The sequence below is a fragment of the Patella vulgata genome, chromosome 3 (genome assembly GCF_932274485.2).
Source record: "Patella vulgata chromosome 3, xgPatVulg1.2, whole genome shotgun sequence".
NCBI classification, from domain to species: domain Eukaryota; kingdom Metazoa; phylum Mollusca; class Gastropoda; family Patellidae; genus Patella; species Patella vulgata.
This window is the reverse complement of record NC_065881.2, coordinates 42,388,517-42,407,511: the sequence shown is the minus strand read 5'-3', so window position 1 is coordinate 42,407,511 and position 18,995 is coordinate 42,388,517. Positions and strand designations below refer to the sequence as shown.

General features: G+C 35.6%; 1 protein-coding gene across 1 annotated transcript; it reads right to left on the bottom strand.

Moving 5' to 3' along the window:
- Window positions 1-1,586: 1,586 nt before the first annotated feature.
- On the bottom strand, window positions 1,587-11,602 carry LOC126814895 (aspartate aminotransferase, mitochondrial). The gene is made up of 11 exons (XM_050540343.1): window positions 11,491-11,602; window positions 9,043-9,199; window positions 8,769-8,897; window positions 8,249-8,308; window positions 6,543-6,616; window positions 5,858-5,945; window positions 5,642-5,710; window positions 4,218-4,404; window positions 3,762-3,927; window positions 3,260-3,410; window positions 1,587-2,928 (listed from the first exon to the last, which is right to left on the bottom strand). Exons 1-11 carry the CDS (start codon window positions 11,568-11,570, stop codon window positions 2,806-2,808), a joined length of 1,284 nt encoding a protein of 427 aa, XP_050396300.1. The 5' UTR covers window positions 11,571-11,602; the 3' UTR covers window positions 1,587-2,805.
- Between the last annotated feature and the right edge of the window lie 7,393 nt (window positions 11,603-18,995).

Here is an 18,995-nt window from a genome sequence, read left to right as displayed (position 1 = left end):
AACGGTTATTCTCCGCTTTCGACGCCATTTAAAAATTTAATCAGTCAATGAAATCCTGTTTAAATCCAAGCCGAATCCAAGCCATCCGTGGGTCTACAGAGTTGATTTTGTGCTTGTTGTGTAAATAAAGATCTAATTTATAATTTCTATGACATCTGAAGTCTAAATAAAGACTTGCAATAATCAGATTTAGCTCTTTGTCGTGTTGGTGGGTCGATGTCGTCGGGTTGTGAATAAGTCGAAGGCGACATAATTGACCCGACAAGTCGACGAAATGAAGGCGACGATCGTCAGGTTATTTTGTCGTGTAGGTGGAGTTAACGCCTGTCAATCAAATGATCGGCCAAGGTGAAGATACATTTGACTACAATTTCTAGTGAAATATTACAACTATGATAACTTTGTTCAGAATAAAGTAATTTGACTGAAATTTTCAATATATTCTTCTTTCATCGTCTACTTTTGAACTGTTATAGCAAGAATGGCCAACTCTCTATAAAAATCTCCCATAATGTATCTTTAAACTGGTTGGTAAACTTGTCAAGGGACTGGCTACGATACGTTTATAATGAATAAAAAACTCATTATTGCGGTTTGAAACCCTCTTAGACACATTTGTTCTAGCCCTTGCAGAACTATATTTAAAGCTGGGCGATACTTTTGCCCGGATATCCAAATGAACATCAATGAGTCCATTATGAAAACATTTAAATTAAGATATGTAGATTATGCATATATATCTAACTTTCTTTGTCGATTACTTTTTGCGAAACATTGGGCGCTACTGACAAAAAACCAACTGCTGTCGATCATTTGTAGGATGGTTTGTGAGGTCTGTAAAACAGTATATTCTGATCATCCATATACACCCAAATCAGCGGCAACATTCAACATACAAACATGGCCTACATGATGCGAATATTGGATTGAAAAAAAGAGATGATTTGCGCCCGTGTCTGTATCGGTTGATGTGCCGAAAATAAAGATTACTTCGCCTAAATTCGTAGTTAATTTCTGTACGTGCCTAAAACCATCAAAATGCCTTACTTCTTTATATTACAATAAATATTAGCCATATAAATTATGTATATGGGTGAGAAGCGGCATCCGCCCATTGATTCTTCATCGGTGAGTCGCTCTAAGTTTCAAGTCCAACAGTGTTTTGAATTCTGGTATTATAGTTGCTGTTCCTCTATACTAGAGAATCTTATTTCTGTAACCCTTACTCCCTAATCAAAACTGGCATAATTTCAAATACATATTGGTGTGTTTTGTCTATTAATTTCTTCTTCTAGTCGTTAGGGTGGTATGGAAATTCGAGGTCCTATGTTCACATTGGCATGAACACTAAACACAACCTTTGAAAGTTGGAATTTGAAAAAAAGAGAATGCCAAAGCACAGATGTCCAGACAAAATTTGTCTCACAGCACATTGCATGGCCTACTTCATTCACCCAGGTGGAGCAGAAAAGTAGGACTTTAACCTGCTTTCAATTCATTTCCCAATATCAGTTAAGAAGTCGAAAATGTAAATTGCCTGTGAATTGATATACAAAACCCAGATGGGTTAAAAGAAAAATAATGACTCTTTCTAAATATTATCTTTAATTATTTCACAATTATAAAATCCTATTTTCATATCACACAAATAAAGTCTTATTTATACAAACATCACTGATGGCTTGCATTAATAGATTTATAACAACATTATTGTATTCAATTTGTAGTAAGCAAATAGCAGGAAGTATAAGTTTAAATTATATACCCTAACCTTATTATATCAAATTAAGTTTTTAAATCCAATCTTGTAGACCACTTCATAAATTTAACATATTTTGTTTATAACATAATACAGTTAATCATTAAAAACAAATGGAGTATTTCACTAAATAACAAAACATAATTTGAGCACTTGATCTTAAAATTAATTATCACAACGCACCAATGTTCCAATTGCACCAGTATTATTTCAAATTGTTAATACAACTATTTACTATAATTTATGATTTCTACATAACAAAAACAAATACATATCAGATATTCACCATTATACTTAAGATAACTTTAATTTAATATTATGGCACTTTTCTATATTACAAACAAGGTTATCTGGCCAGAAAATAATGAATTGAGACATATGGGAGCTGGACAAAGTGACAGTCAGAAGAATGTTTGTACGACAAAGTCTGAATTTAATTCTGTGACAGGTGCCTTATTACTACACTATAGGTTTATGGTATAGAATTATTTTTGACAACTGGTTTCTGAAAAGATAGGTTGCCAGGCAACGAAACATACGCCCATAGTTCTTCCCAATGCTAACATTTAGTAAAAAAACATTTAACATCATGGATTTAGCTGTTCAAGTTATCAAAATTAATTGAAAATCAATAGACTTGTTCGTCTCAAGACCTTAAACTCTGTGTATTAATCTGAAGTCAATCAGATGATAACTTTAGCCTATAGAGCGTCACAAGATTTTTCAAAGTGATTATGGGCCATAACTCTGGCAGTAATTATCGGAAATCAATAGGCGTCTTCGTCTCATGACGTTAAACACTGTGTATAAATTTAAAGTCAATCGGATATTAACTTTAGCCTCTAGAGCATCCACAAGATTTTTTTGACGTGATAAGGGCCATAACTCTGGCAGTAATTATCGGAAATCGCTGAAAATCAATAGGCTTCTTCATCACATACACTGTGTATAAATTTAAAATTAACTTAAGGCCGGACGGGGGCGACAACAATATACGACCACATTATAATAAAATTATTTGACTATATTATACATCTCATTTCTTTTCATTTGGAAACTTGGTGAATGGCATGCGCCAAATATGCTACATTACTAGAAGCAATTCCAGCCACAGAAATTCTTCCATCTTTAGTTAAATAAATTGAAAAATCTTTTGTTAATCGCTCAACCTGTAAATACAGAAAGAAAACATTTAAATATGATATAAATACCGCTATGATAAACAGTGTTATAATGAAGGTGTTCTATAATACTTTGTTAATGATAATGTAACATTTCAAAGGGCAGAATATGAAACACAACCCAATGTTATAGTAAGACTTACTACGAATTCTAAGGAATATAATTAAATCAGATTAATAATCAAAACTGTGAGTTCTTATTGCGTCTGTTAATGTGGGTTGCATATTTATTATAATTGAACAGCAAATTCATGTTATATTGAAACTTATGAAAAGTATCAGAATTAAAATATAAATAACTACCAATGTACTATCTTACCTGATCAGGTTTAAGTCCAGTGAAACAGAACATGCCAATTTGATCAGTGATATGTTGCCAGTTGTGAGATGAACCTTCTTTCTTTAAATTATCTTGTAATTGTGTTCTCATACTAATAATACGATCAGCCATACCCTTTACATCTTTTAACCTTTAAAATAATAATAAAGCAAACATAGTAACACAAAAGGTTGATTTTTTAAGTCCAAGTTTTAATGGTAATTATTTTTAGTCAAATATAAATTTTATTGATGATTTAAGTTTTATTGATGATTATTTATAATTAGTAAAGTATACATTATTTTATAATTCTTTAGTATTGTTTTTTTTACGAGTTTTTAGTAAAATAAATGTTTAATAGATGATTCTGTAGTAAAATATAAGTATGACTTATGATTCCTAAGTAAAATATAGATATTATCAAGACCCCAAAAGAGATCACCAAAAACGATTTACATAATGAAAGCGTCCATATCTAGTATCACATCACAATATGACTTACCATTCTGATCTGAGATCAGGTGTATTAAGAATTTTTGAAACTAATCTGGCTCCATGTATGGGAGGATTGGAATACATAGGACGAATAATGATCTTAATCTGTGACATTACTCGTTCTTTTTCTTCAGCTGACCCACAAACAATAGTAAAAGCACCAGCTCGTTCACCTAATAGAAAAGAGTCTTACAATATATTGGTAATACCAGTACCTATTACTTTCCAAAATCAGATAAATGTAAATTTCAGAGAGCGAGAGAAAGAGAAAGATTAACAACCAATCAGGACTAATAGGTACAATTTCATTTCAATAATTTGTTTTAGGGGTATTTATCGGTGGGAGGACCAGGAAAAAACCGACTCAATGACAGACCTTATGATCTACAGCACACCCAGTAGCATTAGGCCATCCAATTCTCCCGCTTCAGTCTGACTATATACAATCTGTTATGATACATACCATAAAGACCCATATTTTTAGCATAGGACTGACATAAGGCTATTTGGTGACCTTGCTCAAGGAAATGACGAACAGCAAAAGCATCTTTATTAATATCACCACTTGCAAAACCTTGATACGCCATGTCGAAAAATGGAAAAAGTTTCTTGTCTTTCATAACTTGGCATATCTCCTTCCACTGTTCAGGCTACAAGACAAGATATAAAAATACTAATTAGTTTCCTGTAAACTTGTCCACCACACCCCATCAGGTGTTTTGACTTGGGCAAAAATGATTTAGCCAATTACAATGACCAAAATAGGACTATTCATAAATACTGGTAGTTGAATCTTCATGTCAAACTAAAATTACACTTGAATGAAATACAATTTTAATTAAATTTTGAGTTCAGTACATGAGGCATAATATAGTAGTAACTAATGCAATATAATATAATTATCAACATGGTATTTCATGCAAGTGGATACCAGATAACTACAAGTACGTCAGATGACAATCGATTAACCTTTTCATTACCGGTACTTGGGCTCCGTTTCAATAGGACACAGTTATATTATTACAATAGACTATAATAGCAGGGATGTGCCCACGCCGGGCAGCACTATTTTTTGCCGCCCAGCACAAAGAAAAAATCGAACAAAGCCGCCCAGTCGTATTTAAACACCTTCGTTCTTCTCTGTACATAAATTCAGCGCTCGAAATTTACCACAGCAAACGGCAAAGCCATGGTAAACGCCGACGCAAACCATGTCTGCCACGGCATAATTTATTTTTGTGTGCCGTAGTAGACGCAATCATCCCAAATTAGATTAAAGAAAGAAATATTGGTATTTTGTTTATTTATTTTTAGAAGTTGTGTAGGTCTATTCATTTTACAATTCTACGGTCTTTAAATTTGTATATTTGCCATAAATAGGTCACCCAGACTAATTAATGGTACTCCAATGTTAAAGGTTTGGATGTCGTACTTTCGGTTTTACAATCAATTTTTAATGTACTCATTCTACCGTTAATTCTACCGAATCTAAACTAAATCCTAGAGACAGCTGGGCTACAGCCCTTTTTATTTACACTTGCCACAAAAAAATAAATTAGGCGGCAAGGCGAGCATACTGTTTTACTTGTTCACTTATCACTAATAAGAACGAAAGGCTTTTGACTTTGAAACAGTTCTTTTTGAATTTGGTAAAAATTTGAATACATAAATGGAAATTTGATTTGCACAGAAGCAAATACAAAAGGCAGCAGATGCTCTGAAAATACACCAAGAAGGGTTGAATTTTCATAAAAGACCACGCCACCCTCCAAAATCCTGGGCACATCCCTGTAATAGAAATGTTAACAAGTAACAAAAGGATTTTTAAACGAATTTATCGAGTTCAATAAATATTCATAAGAAGAATTTAGTCTTGTCTATGTTTACCTTTGGATCAACACCAGTAGGATTATGTGCACATGCATGTAAAACAACAACACCCCCTTCTGGGATTTTCTGTAATGAAAAAGAAATTTGTTGGTGTATGAAATAAATAAATGACTAATATGATTTGATATTAAAAGAGTTTGTATTCTTAATAATTAATATTTTTATGTATAAACATTTCTCCTGTTGTAAGTAAAAATATGTATGGTTACTTACAGAAATATCTTCTATAGCACCTTTGAAATCAAATCCACATGTGCTAGGTTCATAATATCTATATGATTTGACATTTAATCCAGAATGTCTGAAAAATAGGATGAAAATCTTCATCACTTTGCATAACACTCCAGGGGATCACGTTGGCTAAGTGGGTAAGATGCTGGCTCGCTAGTCTGGATGTCGGGTGTTCGATCCCTGCATTGGCTGAGAAAGTTGATCCCAATTTTCCGGCGTGTTTCCCACTTGTCAGTGATGCAGGACGGAGGGCCTGACAAGAAAAGCTGTCTACATGTACACATTGGCATACTAGTAAAAGATCCCTTGACAATTGGAATTTGATATAAGAGAAGGCTGTAGTTCCGCTGTCCGGGCAAAATTTCCCTCATAGCATACTGTATGGCGTATGCCCGTCTTCATTAGCCCATTTCGGTGCAGAGCAGCAGGACGTTAAACACCATTTCATTTCATTTCATAACACTCCAATAAATAAAAGGGGAGAGAGAAAATCGTATATTTTAGACCATAAGGACTCTCATAAATTTTTATTGTTTTGATCGCCAACTAGCAATAATACATGATGGGACAAGGAGTAGCTCTGTGTCTGACCCAATGTGTATTCTTATGGAAATAAGAATTTAATTGGCCTTGAAGCAAAAGGAATGAATGATTTGCTAAGACTTACTTAAAGATGGGAGTGTGGTTACCCCAAGATGGTGAAGGGATATAGAAATCTTTACCTTTTGTATACCATTTTGCCTGAAAATAACAGATGATTATAATATTAGAATGACAATCTATTCCCATTAAGTTTATCCATAGCCATATCAACAAGTGTTCTATTTTAAAGATATATGCCACAATGATTTAATAATGGAAATGAAATGAGGTTTAACGTCTGCACCATCTGGGTTAAAGGACAATATTCGTGTCAAGTCATTATAACTGGTTAAACACGTTCCAAATATTATTTTAACACAGAGATCATTGCTACGATAGATGCGTAATGAAGGTTTGAAGAAACGGACGCAACGAAAGCAAAAGGAAAAAAACAAATTATCCTTCTGTATAACTGACTGGAGTGACAACATATACACCGACAAATATGTAATAATGATTGTCACCAATATAGTCCTTTAATGAAGACATGCATTGTGTTCTTAGGACAATTAGGCCCTTACAGAGGCACCACTAACTCTTATTTCAATTTCCAACTGATATGGAATCCTTAAGGATCAGCTAATGGTGTATATGAGACCTCAGTTTTTCGATGCAACCCAACAACTAGAAGCCCACTTTCCTGCATCACTAACAAGGGGAAACAAGAAGTGCTCCTACGACTAGTCGGATAGCCGTAAACGGTTAGAACTGGACGGTTAAACGGTTCGAATTCAACGGTACAGTTATTCGGAGATGTCCCCCATTACATAGAGTTGTGGATGATTATATTCCTCTTTATAACAAAACTTGCCCGTCGTCATTTTGTATTTGATGTTTGAAAATCTTAGAATGTAAGTCGTCCTACAATGTCAACTGCTAAAAAAACAATACTATTAATAGCACTCGTTGTAGTCGTACGGCAAAGTCAACGGACCTTGTTCTAACTTTAGCTATTGTTAATCCAATCTAAATACTTCTCAGCATTTCTAACTATATTCTACCTTGTTTATTATTAACTTAAAAACGTAACCACCATTCAAAATATAATCATAAAGGCTAGAAAATGACATTATACTAGATTCGTTACGACATTCAACACGTTTCATATCTCGTAATTTCTCGCAAGAATTCCACTTTCGTTTTTAGTTAAATTAACCAATCATAAAAATTCTACTTGCAAGCGAGGAATTATTTCTTTATTGTCCAATCAATAGACGCCTTCCAATTTACATTATTCTATTCTTAGTAACAACATTGTGTAAACGTAATATTATCGCCATCTGTCACGTACGAAGGTAAACAGAGTATTGTTTTGTATATTATCGTAGATATATATTGAATTAAAAAATGTTTCAAATGAACCAAGTTAACTAGGTAAACAATTAACTACGGCCTTTGATAGTTTAAAGTTTCATTAAAGAATTGTACATGTCTGAAAAAATTCCTGAAATTTTTGCACATGTAATGCCTTTTAGGCAAGTATAGCGTGCGCACGAGTAATGACTTGCACCTCCTGACATGTTATGTTTTATGTTTGAAATTGATACCATACGGTTAACGGTTACTAACCGGTTAATAGCTACGGCTATTCGAATAACAAAAAGTCCTAACCGTAGGAAGACTAGAAAATCTTAGGGAACATTCACCTCCAACTTAGTGAGCTAGTGCCATTTATGTTATATTTTCAATAAAAGAGAAAAGGAACATCAATAGAAATAAAAATCTACTTACAAAGAAACTGCCCCCAATTCTAAGAGAACCAGTTCCTGAGATACCTTGAACTGTTGCATTCTAGAGGGAGAGAAAAAAAGTTTTGAGTCCTTTGTTTTGGAACATAATCTTACAGATTTCTGACTTTAGATTGACCAATAATAAAAAAACCCAGCATATTGTCAATCACTATAATGACAGGGTTTACCCTTTTATGATTATGTCAAAATTGATACCATTACCAAGTACATATAAAGCGACTGTAGTCTTTCAAACACAAAATGTCTTTGGCTGAATATCACCCTCTGTGTGTGTTTGAAAAACCATTTGTCACAGAAAGTCTTTCTGATTTTCAAAAACAAACTTGCAATATAAAGCAACAAAAGACTGGCGACTATATTGCTTATCAACTGTGCTGTCTATAAGAGTCTGTGTGTTCATGTCATATGAATCATCATGTTAGTTTTAGCATTTTGAATAAAATTGGTTACAAGTACAATATCAAAAACTAGCAGTAGATGGAAACAAATTAAATATTTACCAAATTATTCTGTACAGCACTGCTATTATCTCCGAAAGCTAGTAGGGCAGATGCCTTACAAAAATCAGGAGTACCAATAATTGTTGCATATTCATGGTCTAGACCGGATTCGAAAATAATTTTTTCAGCCTATAAAAAATAAATATATCAAATATTACTCTATACATTGAACTATACATAAATTTACATAAAATTTCACAAAGATTGCCAGTTACTCAAATTAATTATTGAGGTGGAATTGATATTGTCTCTTAATGAAAGTTGACACACATACCTTTCTTACTGTTGGTAATATAAATGGTTTACCCTGATCATCTCTGTAGGCACCAACACCCAAATTCATCTTTTTGGGGTTGGTATCTTTCTTGAAGGCTTCTGTCACTCCCAGAATAGCATCTGGTGGGCCCATTTCTACATTCGACCATATTGATCTGTAAACATAATTATCAGACCCATTAGGTACAGTTAGAAATTGATAGACAATGATGCCCTGGTACTGCTGTTTACAGCTCCCTCAGAATAAAAATGGAACTAAATCTGACAAGGTGTGATTTAATTAAGGTTCCTGTGTATCATTGTATATTGCAACATATTCTATTCAGTCTATTGCCTTTAAAGTGTCTAGTTCCTTTCTCAGACTAATCAGACTACTCGTCATCTTCATTCTCCCCAGCAGAGTCGTCATCCCTTGCAGTTCACATGAATGCTGGATTGCGAGACTTGCATGGGAGAATGGTACATCTTATTATTAAATGTAATAATATGTAAGCTTATATTTTAAGAATCATTTAGTGATATTTAATGATTACAAAACTAATAAAATGATAAATGCCCAAAATATCTAACAAAGAAAACTTTTTTTTCTCATTTCAACTTCATTCATTGCTTTCTGCAAATTATTGCAGATTTGCTGCAGTAATTGTACTGGTATTTGATGAATATGAGATGGTATTCAGCATCCTCAATGGTATTGTTCCGTTCTACTCCGATAATCTCTCTGTCCATACATGGGGAGACACAGTCAAATTAAATGCCGTTGATACTTGTGCTAATTTTTTTCAACCAATTGAGTGGGCAAAGGGAAGTAACTGGCATTTTATTGCAACTGAGATTATTGTGGTGAATGTAAACAATATTTTTTTGATTGGTTTGTAGAATCAACCTACAATCAAGTGCAGATAATATGAATTCGTGAAAACCCAGTGAATGGACCCTGAGAAATGAAATGAAGTTTTACGTCCTACTGTTCTGCTTCGACTGGTCTAATAAAGACGGGATGAATCTAGAGGTTAGTGGAGTAGAAGTAGAATGGAACAATACCACTCACCACTTGGGATACCAAGGATGGGTATTCGGTGGTATTGAGCTATTATCTGGTTGTTTTTTTTTCTCCTATTCAAACAATATTTTATTCATGGGATACTGCTTATATAATATAAATCATCTTCTCAAAAACAAGATAACAGTACATAAATGATAAGCTTATAAGCTTACATGTAAACAAACATATATTATATACTATATAGGTGAACATAACATACATGTAGGCTATGTAAAGTGTTAAATTACACATTAGATTACAGAAAGAAACAAACTCAAGTGTTAGCTAACATCAGTATCAAGAAAAGGTCGATACTTGCTTACTTCATTTCACATAATCATAGAATGTGGGTGGATGGGGCAACGTTGGATGATTCAATATGCACGTGACTCAAATAAATTATAAGACCTGCTAAGAATTTAGAGTAAAATATATATTGAAATACTAATACACAGGGATAAAAACAAAAAACTTGTTATCTAATTTGGAGTGTTTAGTTTTAGAGTAACCGGAGTAAGCCCACGAGGTTGAGAAGGTACCCCTCTCTCCGTGTCACTAACGCTGAAACCAGGGATCAAAACCACAACCCCAAGCCAGAGGTGACAGGCCAGCTATATAAGACTAAATTACAGCTTGAAGCGTGAAACTCTAGACGACTAGACCATCCCACCCACCCCCTCCCCTTAATCTGAATTTGAGCCAGATTAATGTGCCTAACAATGTATTTATTTTTTGATAAATATAGGTTTAAAAATTAAAAGTATCCTTTTACCTAAAAATGTTTTAGTATTGTGGAGTCAACACCAATGTGTTTAATTCAAATTTCTTTGAATAGGACTATAGAGAGACATGATCCGGTAGGGTAGCTAAATATCATAATCCTCATTTGTCAATATTTTCTGAGAAAACTGAAACCTGTATCACGTGTAGTTAAAATGATAATTCGATTGGTTAATGATTAAAGTGATTATTTCAAGACTGTTAAATTAGAACTTCATAATTATAACTAACAGGTATTTTATTCACGCTAAGGACTAGGTATTTTATGCACGCTGCGGACTAAGTTTGTCCTTCATGGGTCAATATCAAGCACTCTACCAGCAGTTGCATTGTTTAGCCTCTATTGCCACAATATAGACATAGACAGACGTAGACCGATTGGTGCAATCTCTTGTGCACAACACTGAAGTTTCTTCTACAGCAGCAAAAGTCTCTCACAAAAAAGCATAACAAATACACACTGGGAAGAAGAATTAGAATTACCAACCGAGTCGGGTCTTACTAAAGTCTTTGACTTGAGTAACAATGACACCCACGTGTATCACAAATGAAAGAAAAGATAGGCTATCGCAATTATAAATTCTGTTATGAACATCAAGTCTATTTGTTGTTAATACTCACGAGTGTCTTGCAATCAAACTAGTATTATTGTTAAATAACTTTTTACTAGCAACAACTCGTAAGGTCTGTGACAGAGCCATCTTAGAAAAGTTCAAGGACGAAGAGATTTTGTGAAGGGGAGACAATCTCCGACTAGCATATTGGATTCAGACCGAATTCTTAACCCTTGTAAAAAAATGAATGAATACGGTGGCTGATTTAGGACACGAAAGAAAAAAAAAAAATAATAATATCTCTAGCGCTTGAGATATTAAGTCGAGCGCTTGAGATAGTTAAGTCGAGCGCTCGAGATAATACAATCGAACACGTCTCAAACGATGTTTTAAGCTGTATAATTTGGGCATTATTTAATGATAAACTTGCAGAATAAAGATATTCATTTGTTCGTTTATACAGCCCATCCAAAGCTCCTATGTGTTCGTAACATAATAACACCTTCAGGATCAATGACAATGGCACGTACATAGTCGTACAGTCTCTAGTGCGACACGGATATCATAATGAGCATTTAGTAATTTCCATATCGTTCTGTATCTACTATTTGAATGACTATTGTTTGCCGATCTATACAGCCGCAATCGTCTTTAGATGCGCTTCAACTTTGAATGACTTATGTGAAAATCCGAGTATTTCTTAATAAGTATACCCTAGCCTGAAGTAATGTCCGATTAAAGAGTTCCAGAGAGGCATCAGCAGCATAAACGGACGCGTACTGCTTGAACCTGAAGATGTTGTGTAATTACCAACATATAAATAGATATCTGAAATAAAATTACAATACTAAGCATTTGTTTAATATGTAATTACTTTAAATACATAAAAACCCGGGAGTCGTGGTAGCTCAGCGAGTGCGCTGGCTCGTTAAGCTGTAGGGACCGTGTGGCCGAGAAAGTTCCTCGGTATTTCTTTTACAGGTGTCTTGTAAACATGGCTGAAACTAAGAAATAACGAAACTGAAAGAGTGTAACCTGAAAGAAGCATTTTGTTGTTAATCAAACGACAATCAAAGATAGAATGGCAGCTGTAGTTATTTACGCTCAATTAAAGAATGTGGTGATGATATTAAGTACAAAAGCGACATTATTTCTATAAAACATGACATCTTGATTTACAGTCAAATCGACTATTGACATGATGTAAACATATCGACATAGTTTTTGTCGGCAAGAAGTGAATTTAATGCGTCAAGTCGACTTTATTAAGTCGATTTGTTGTAATATAACTCATGATGTTGACATATTTTAGTTCGATATACTGTGATATTATCTCAATAAGTAGTTACCAAAATACGCTTCCATAGCTTAAAACATCGTTTGAGACGTGTTCGATTGTATTATCTCGAGCGCTCGACTTAGTATCTCAAGCGCTTGACTTAGTATCTCGAGCGCTCGAGATATTATTATTTTATTTTTTTGCGTGTACTAAATCAGCCACCATAAATGAATACATGAAATTGGATTTAACGTCCCACTTTTCTGCACCAACCGGACTAATGGCCATACGCCATACAATGTGCCCCGAGGGAAAATTTGCCCGCATAACAATTAAATTCCAGCTGCAAAGGCTAGACACAGTCCTTGCCAGCCCCTCAGCTCAAACAATACTATTTGCAAACTAGCCCCCCCCCCCCCGCCTACGTACACACATACCCCCCCCCCCCCGCCCCCAGTGGCGGCGCCAGCCGCCGGTGGTTGGATGGGAAAAGCTGGGGCAAAAGTGCAAGGTTACGGGGCAAAGGCACGAGCTTCAACTACGGGTAGCGGGTCCTCCCCCAGAAATTTTTAGAAAAACAGACTGCCGGAAATGCAGCCTCAGTATTTCAGGCACTGATCGTTGAGATAAAGTGTCAAACGACCGAACCTCGACGAAGCCCACTCACGAGCGCCAAAGTAGGGAATCCTTATTTTGAAAAATAGACTGTCGGAAATGCTGTCTGACAGTATTTAGGCACCGATTGCAGTGGCAGCCCTCTGTTTGCCCCCCCCCCCCAATAATTTTGGAAAATAAAAAAAAACAACAAAAAAACTTGTGATACGTTTCGGTAATCAATACCTTCTACAGTGATTAAATCCCACATCCCCCTTCAGTTGCATGTTGTAGAGTCTGAGTGATTTCTTACCAAGCCCATCCTGCTGTAAACCTACTATAAACAATAACACGTGAATCACTTGAGAAGTGCTTTTTATGATCCTCAAAGTTTTTGGGTATATAGGTTCAAAGCGGCGAGAATATGCATTCACTTGATACATGCAAGTCTATGACTGAGTCGGGATGTGGGATTTAATCACCGTAGACGGTATTGATTACCGAAACGTATCACAAGTAATTTTTTTTTATTTTCCACAATTATTGGGGGGGGGGGCAAACAGAGGGCAGACCAGATTATGAGGGGGCAAATGCCCCCCCCTTGCCCCCCTTGACGCCGCTACTGATAACACCACCCACACACTCACACAAACCCATACCCAATTGCGCGAAGGCAGCCGCCCCAAGCCATTAGATTAATAGAGCTTTGAGTTTGGCAGTCAGGTTTATCGTCTCTACTCTTGTTTTAAAGTGTTTATAATAATGCATTGCTCTTAAAACGGTATTTATTTTGTGATCAAATGTTTTACAATGTTATGAAGATCTAATGTGCGAGGTATGAACTTTGGAAATATCTTCGTTAGTATCTTTTGTTACAAATATTGAACTATTTGTTTTCAATGACAGTCATAATTAGTCCATGTGTGACACTATCTTATCAGAACTTCCACGTTCAATTAACTATGGAACACGGTGTGGTTATAACTATATTTATATATCTTCATACAGGAATCTACATCTATGATGGTGCATTAAAGCTGAACTCCAATTACAAAACTACAGAAATAATTAAATAAAAAAAAATATAACGCCCAAAACAACCGCCATACTTGTTTTTCAATTTATAGAACAACAATGGCGATTGCTTTGGGCAGACAAAAACATAGATAGGTCACGCCCACTTCCAGTAAACGCCGTATCAAGCAAACTGTCCACATCCAATTACCTCTTGACTGATTGAAGTTTATGGCGTTACGCTCTTCTTTTTAAGTGTACGTGACAATCTCCCTCGGTCTGTAAGCCGAGGCGGTTAAAGTGCATGTCCCTCTAGGAAGACTACTGCATGTTGTCTCGATCCCAGCCTCTAAGCCGAATCGGTTATACGTCCCTCAAGGAACGGCAATGATATCTAAAGCAAATTTGATGGCGCTCGTTTAGATACGTCGGCTATTAGGACAGGGCAAAGTCGTTTTTACGGGAGATCTATTTTTACGACTTTGAGTGAAGATAACTGAATTAATTTCAATCAGATTGGTGTGAACTTGCCGTAAAGTTGATATAGTAACCATTGGCTAGATGTATCGAAAAGTTCCCAAGCCCATCTTATGTGCACTTTAATAAAGGGAGGCTGTATTGCGCTAAAAGGAAATGAAATGAAATGAAATGAAATGGGGTTTAACGTCCTACTGTTTTGCTCCGAACTGGGCTAGTGAAGACGGGCATACGCCATACAGTGTGCTATGAGGGAAATTTTGCCCGGACAGCGGAACTACGGCGCTAAAAGGATATCCATTAGTCTTAACCTAAAATAGATATAGAGAAAAAACACATTTGAAAATAAAATACGAATAATCTTCCCCAAATGGATCTGATATCAAGCTTCGGCGTTTCTCTCACATAGCTTCTAATTTGTGACGGGTGTCACGGTCGAAACATGCATACTTATTTTTCCGATGTTATCCTCTAGTGACAAGTTCTGCTAGCTGACAGTTCAATATTTATCTTGACATATATGTAAAAGTTTGGATGTTGATGTGGATACAAATGCTCAATTCTTTAAAACAGAAATCTTAACAATATTTACCCCAGCTTGTAATCCAGCTATATACCCATTTTTATCAAATAAAACGATAGTTGCATAATCTCCACCTTTCATGTATCTGTTGCCCCGAAATGATTTGTGATCTGAATTGGGTTCCATTCTAAATGGGTTTTCCAAGGTCAATCGGTGGCAAAGACGTAAAGACAAACCATTATTAGGTAAAAATAAGTTTCTTAGTGATGAGTTGAAAGAAATTATATCAAGAACTGTGTTCACAAAGTACGTATAAAAATGTAAGCGAAGCCTAATTTAGACGTGATTTATGTACCGTGAACCCAACCTTTAACTTTAAAAGTCAAAACGTCACACGGATTTGTGTTATTCCGCGATTAGGATCAAATGAACAATCTGTGTAATCTTAAAACAAATCTGTTCGGAAATCTGCTGTTTTCTCACATGTAGGCGTTTAAATATCATTGAATCTTTAGTGAACGCGCCATTATCATCTCTGAATTTGTACAAGTTTTCATGCCGTATATCAATCTGTTTCACAGAGAATTACGAGTCTCGTATAATATCTCTGTCATAGATGACTGCCTTAACACTTGCTGTCACAGCACGCGATGTGAATCATTGCCTGAATGGCGCGTGCATTGTTTACATAAGACATAACTGCTTCGGAGAGAATGCTGCATTTTAGTCATTTTAATACCCATTTACACTAAATCGGAAATAATTTTTACCTACAAATACGTCAAACGCCTTTATTTATTTTTCCAATATATACAAAAAATGTTTTAGAATTTAATTTGTCGCAGGAAAAAAGTTAATATTTCTAGCTCATTAAGCCGCATCAATGTCATCCTTATCAGTGATTGTCGCGGCCAAGCAAATATTCACTGCGGATTAGTGTGGCCGTATATATGGACAATAATAAATTAGATAAGCTATTGAATTTAATTAGTTTTATAAACTAAATAAAAAAACAACCCCAAAACAACTAGAGGATTAACCTAAAGGCTTTCTGAAAAAAATCAAGCCTTTATTGATGAGAAATGAAATTCTAGATTATACCACCAAACAATGGCGAATTGGTAGATGTCATAACGGTTATTACGCTCGTAAGAATAAACCGAGCTAAAAGAAAAATATTTTGCTATTATGAGGACCATTTCGTTCTGTGCTGTGTAATAAAATACACAAAGGCACACGTGGTAAAACATAAAACTTAGAAGCACAGGATCCAGGAATATTGTACTATAGTAAAACTGGTATTTTCTACTTACCTGCTTTTTGGACTGTTCTTGGTAAGGAAGCAAAGCTAATTACGGTCTAAAGGATTGGGTCGCCAAGTCACTGATATATTTATAACAACTACTTCTTCAAGCGCAAATACCGATGTATCTATTTCTATAACTGGAATCACATTGGATCTACTTGTTTACAAGTATAATAGTCCGATCGTTAATGTAAATCCGTCGGCTTTTCGGGTAGAAATCGTTGAAAAAGCTTTATTTTGTAGGTTTTGATGTTTGATTACAAAAAAACAATGTTGACATTTTTTTTGAGTAGGTCTTCACAGTATGGGAGGCCATTATTTGAGGGTAGCCATTTTGCGATAATATTCCAAATTATTTTTTATTTTCACCTTATTTATAATGTTATCGACATATCAACTGTGATTTCATGATGATATTTCCAAGATGGCGCCCATTTTTAGCGGGATAATCGGTCGATGTGCTGATTTCGATTAAGTAGTAGTGTTTGGTGTCAAAATATATGTTTTCGGGGTCACAAATTACATTCCTGAGACATTAACAACCTTGTAAAATGATCACATGTTCACATACTTAGCATATTACCAAGATGGCGGGCATTTTTGGCGGGAAAATGAGACGATGTGCAGATTTTGATTAAGTGGTCGTGTTTGGTGTCAATATATATGTTTACGGGGACGCAGAATCAATTTCTGACATTTACAACCTTGTAAAATGATCACATGTTTACATATTTAGTATATTTCAAATATTGCTGCCACTTGTAGCGGGAAAATCGGACGATGGGTTGATTTCGATTAAGTAGTTGTCTTTGTTGACAATATATATGTTTTCGGGGAGGCAGATTCGATTTCTGTCATATACAACTACGTAAAATGGCCGTATGTTCACCAATTTAGCATATTTCCAAGAAGGTGGACATTTTTCTAAACACATTATTAGCATTTATTTATCATCGATTTTCCTGGGAAAGTAAAGCCTATTCCCTGGCATGAAGGCAAAAAGAGCATAGCGGCAGCGTGGTGCTTACGCCACGTGCCCATCATGCGCCTGCAACAACCACACCAAGCGCTTACTACAAGATCTTTCTGCGCTCATGGCTAGGTCTGGCTGCGCGAAAAGTGTTCCCACCATGATCTCGCAGTTACCAGTCAGACCGGGATACTTTGGGTGCTAGACTGAAGCTGATGTACGAGGCTCAGTATCTTCCCTATATATACATAAAGGTCGTAACAGCATAGCAAGCATATGGCCAGGAGCTTCGTTCCAGCCTGGCAGCAACGTGGATGATAGTGGTGGGGGCGTGGCTGTAAATGAAATACTTGCTAAGAAGCCCTCATAGCATAGATTATGTTATTAACTGACTTCCAAGATGATTGTAGAACGAACATGTGGAATGATATTCCGCTGAAGTTCAACTACAACATTGTTGGATAATATACCTAATGGGTAAACTCGGCACAGGCTTCCAGCAACGTGCTACAAGCTTATACATAGCAGAATTGGATTCAGAAACCTTTACAGTATAATGTGTTTAGAAAACGTTCTGCCACAAACAAAAATATGCTGAATGTGTGAACATACCACCATTTTACGCAGTTGTAAATGGCAGAAATCGAATCTGCGCCCCCGAAAAAGAAATATTGACACAAAAACTCGACTACGTAAACGGAATCAGCACATCGTCCCATTTTCCCGCCCGACATGAAACCCATATTGGAAATATGCTAAATATGTGAACATGTGGTAATTTTACACAGTTGTAAACGGCAAAAATGGAATCTGCTCCCCAAAAATATATCCTGGTACCATAGACGACTACTTATTCCATATCCGCACATCGTTCCATCTTCCCGCCAAAAAAATGGCCGTCATATTGTAAATGTGCAAAATAATCATTTTACACAGTTGTTACTAACCGAAATGGCTTCTGTGCCCTTGAAAACATATATATTGACACCAACGACGACTACTTAATCAATATCAGCACATGGTCCTATTTTCCCGCCAAAAATGACCGCCATCTTGGAAATATGCTAAGTATATGAACATGTGATCATTTTACAAGGTTGTAAATGTCAGGAATGGAATCTGTGGCCATGAAAACATATATATTGACACCAAGCACTACTACTTAATCGAAATCAGCACATCGTCCAATTTTCCGCCAAAATAGTCGCCATCTTGGAAATATCATACTGAAATGATGGAAAACAGTCTGAAGTATAGTCATGAACCCTGCCAATATTAATACATTGCCAAATCACAGCTGATATGTCGATAACATTATAAATAAGGTGAAAATAAAAAAAATAAGTTGGAATATTATCGCAAAATGGCTACCCTCAAATAATGGCCTCCCATACTATGAAGACCTACTC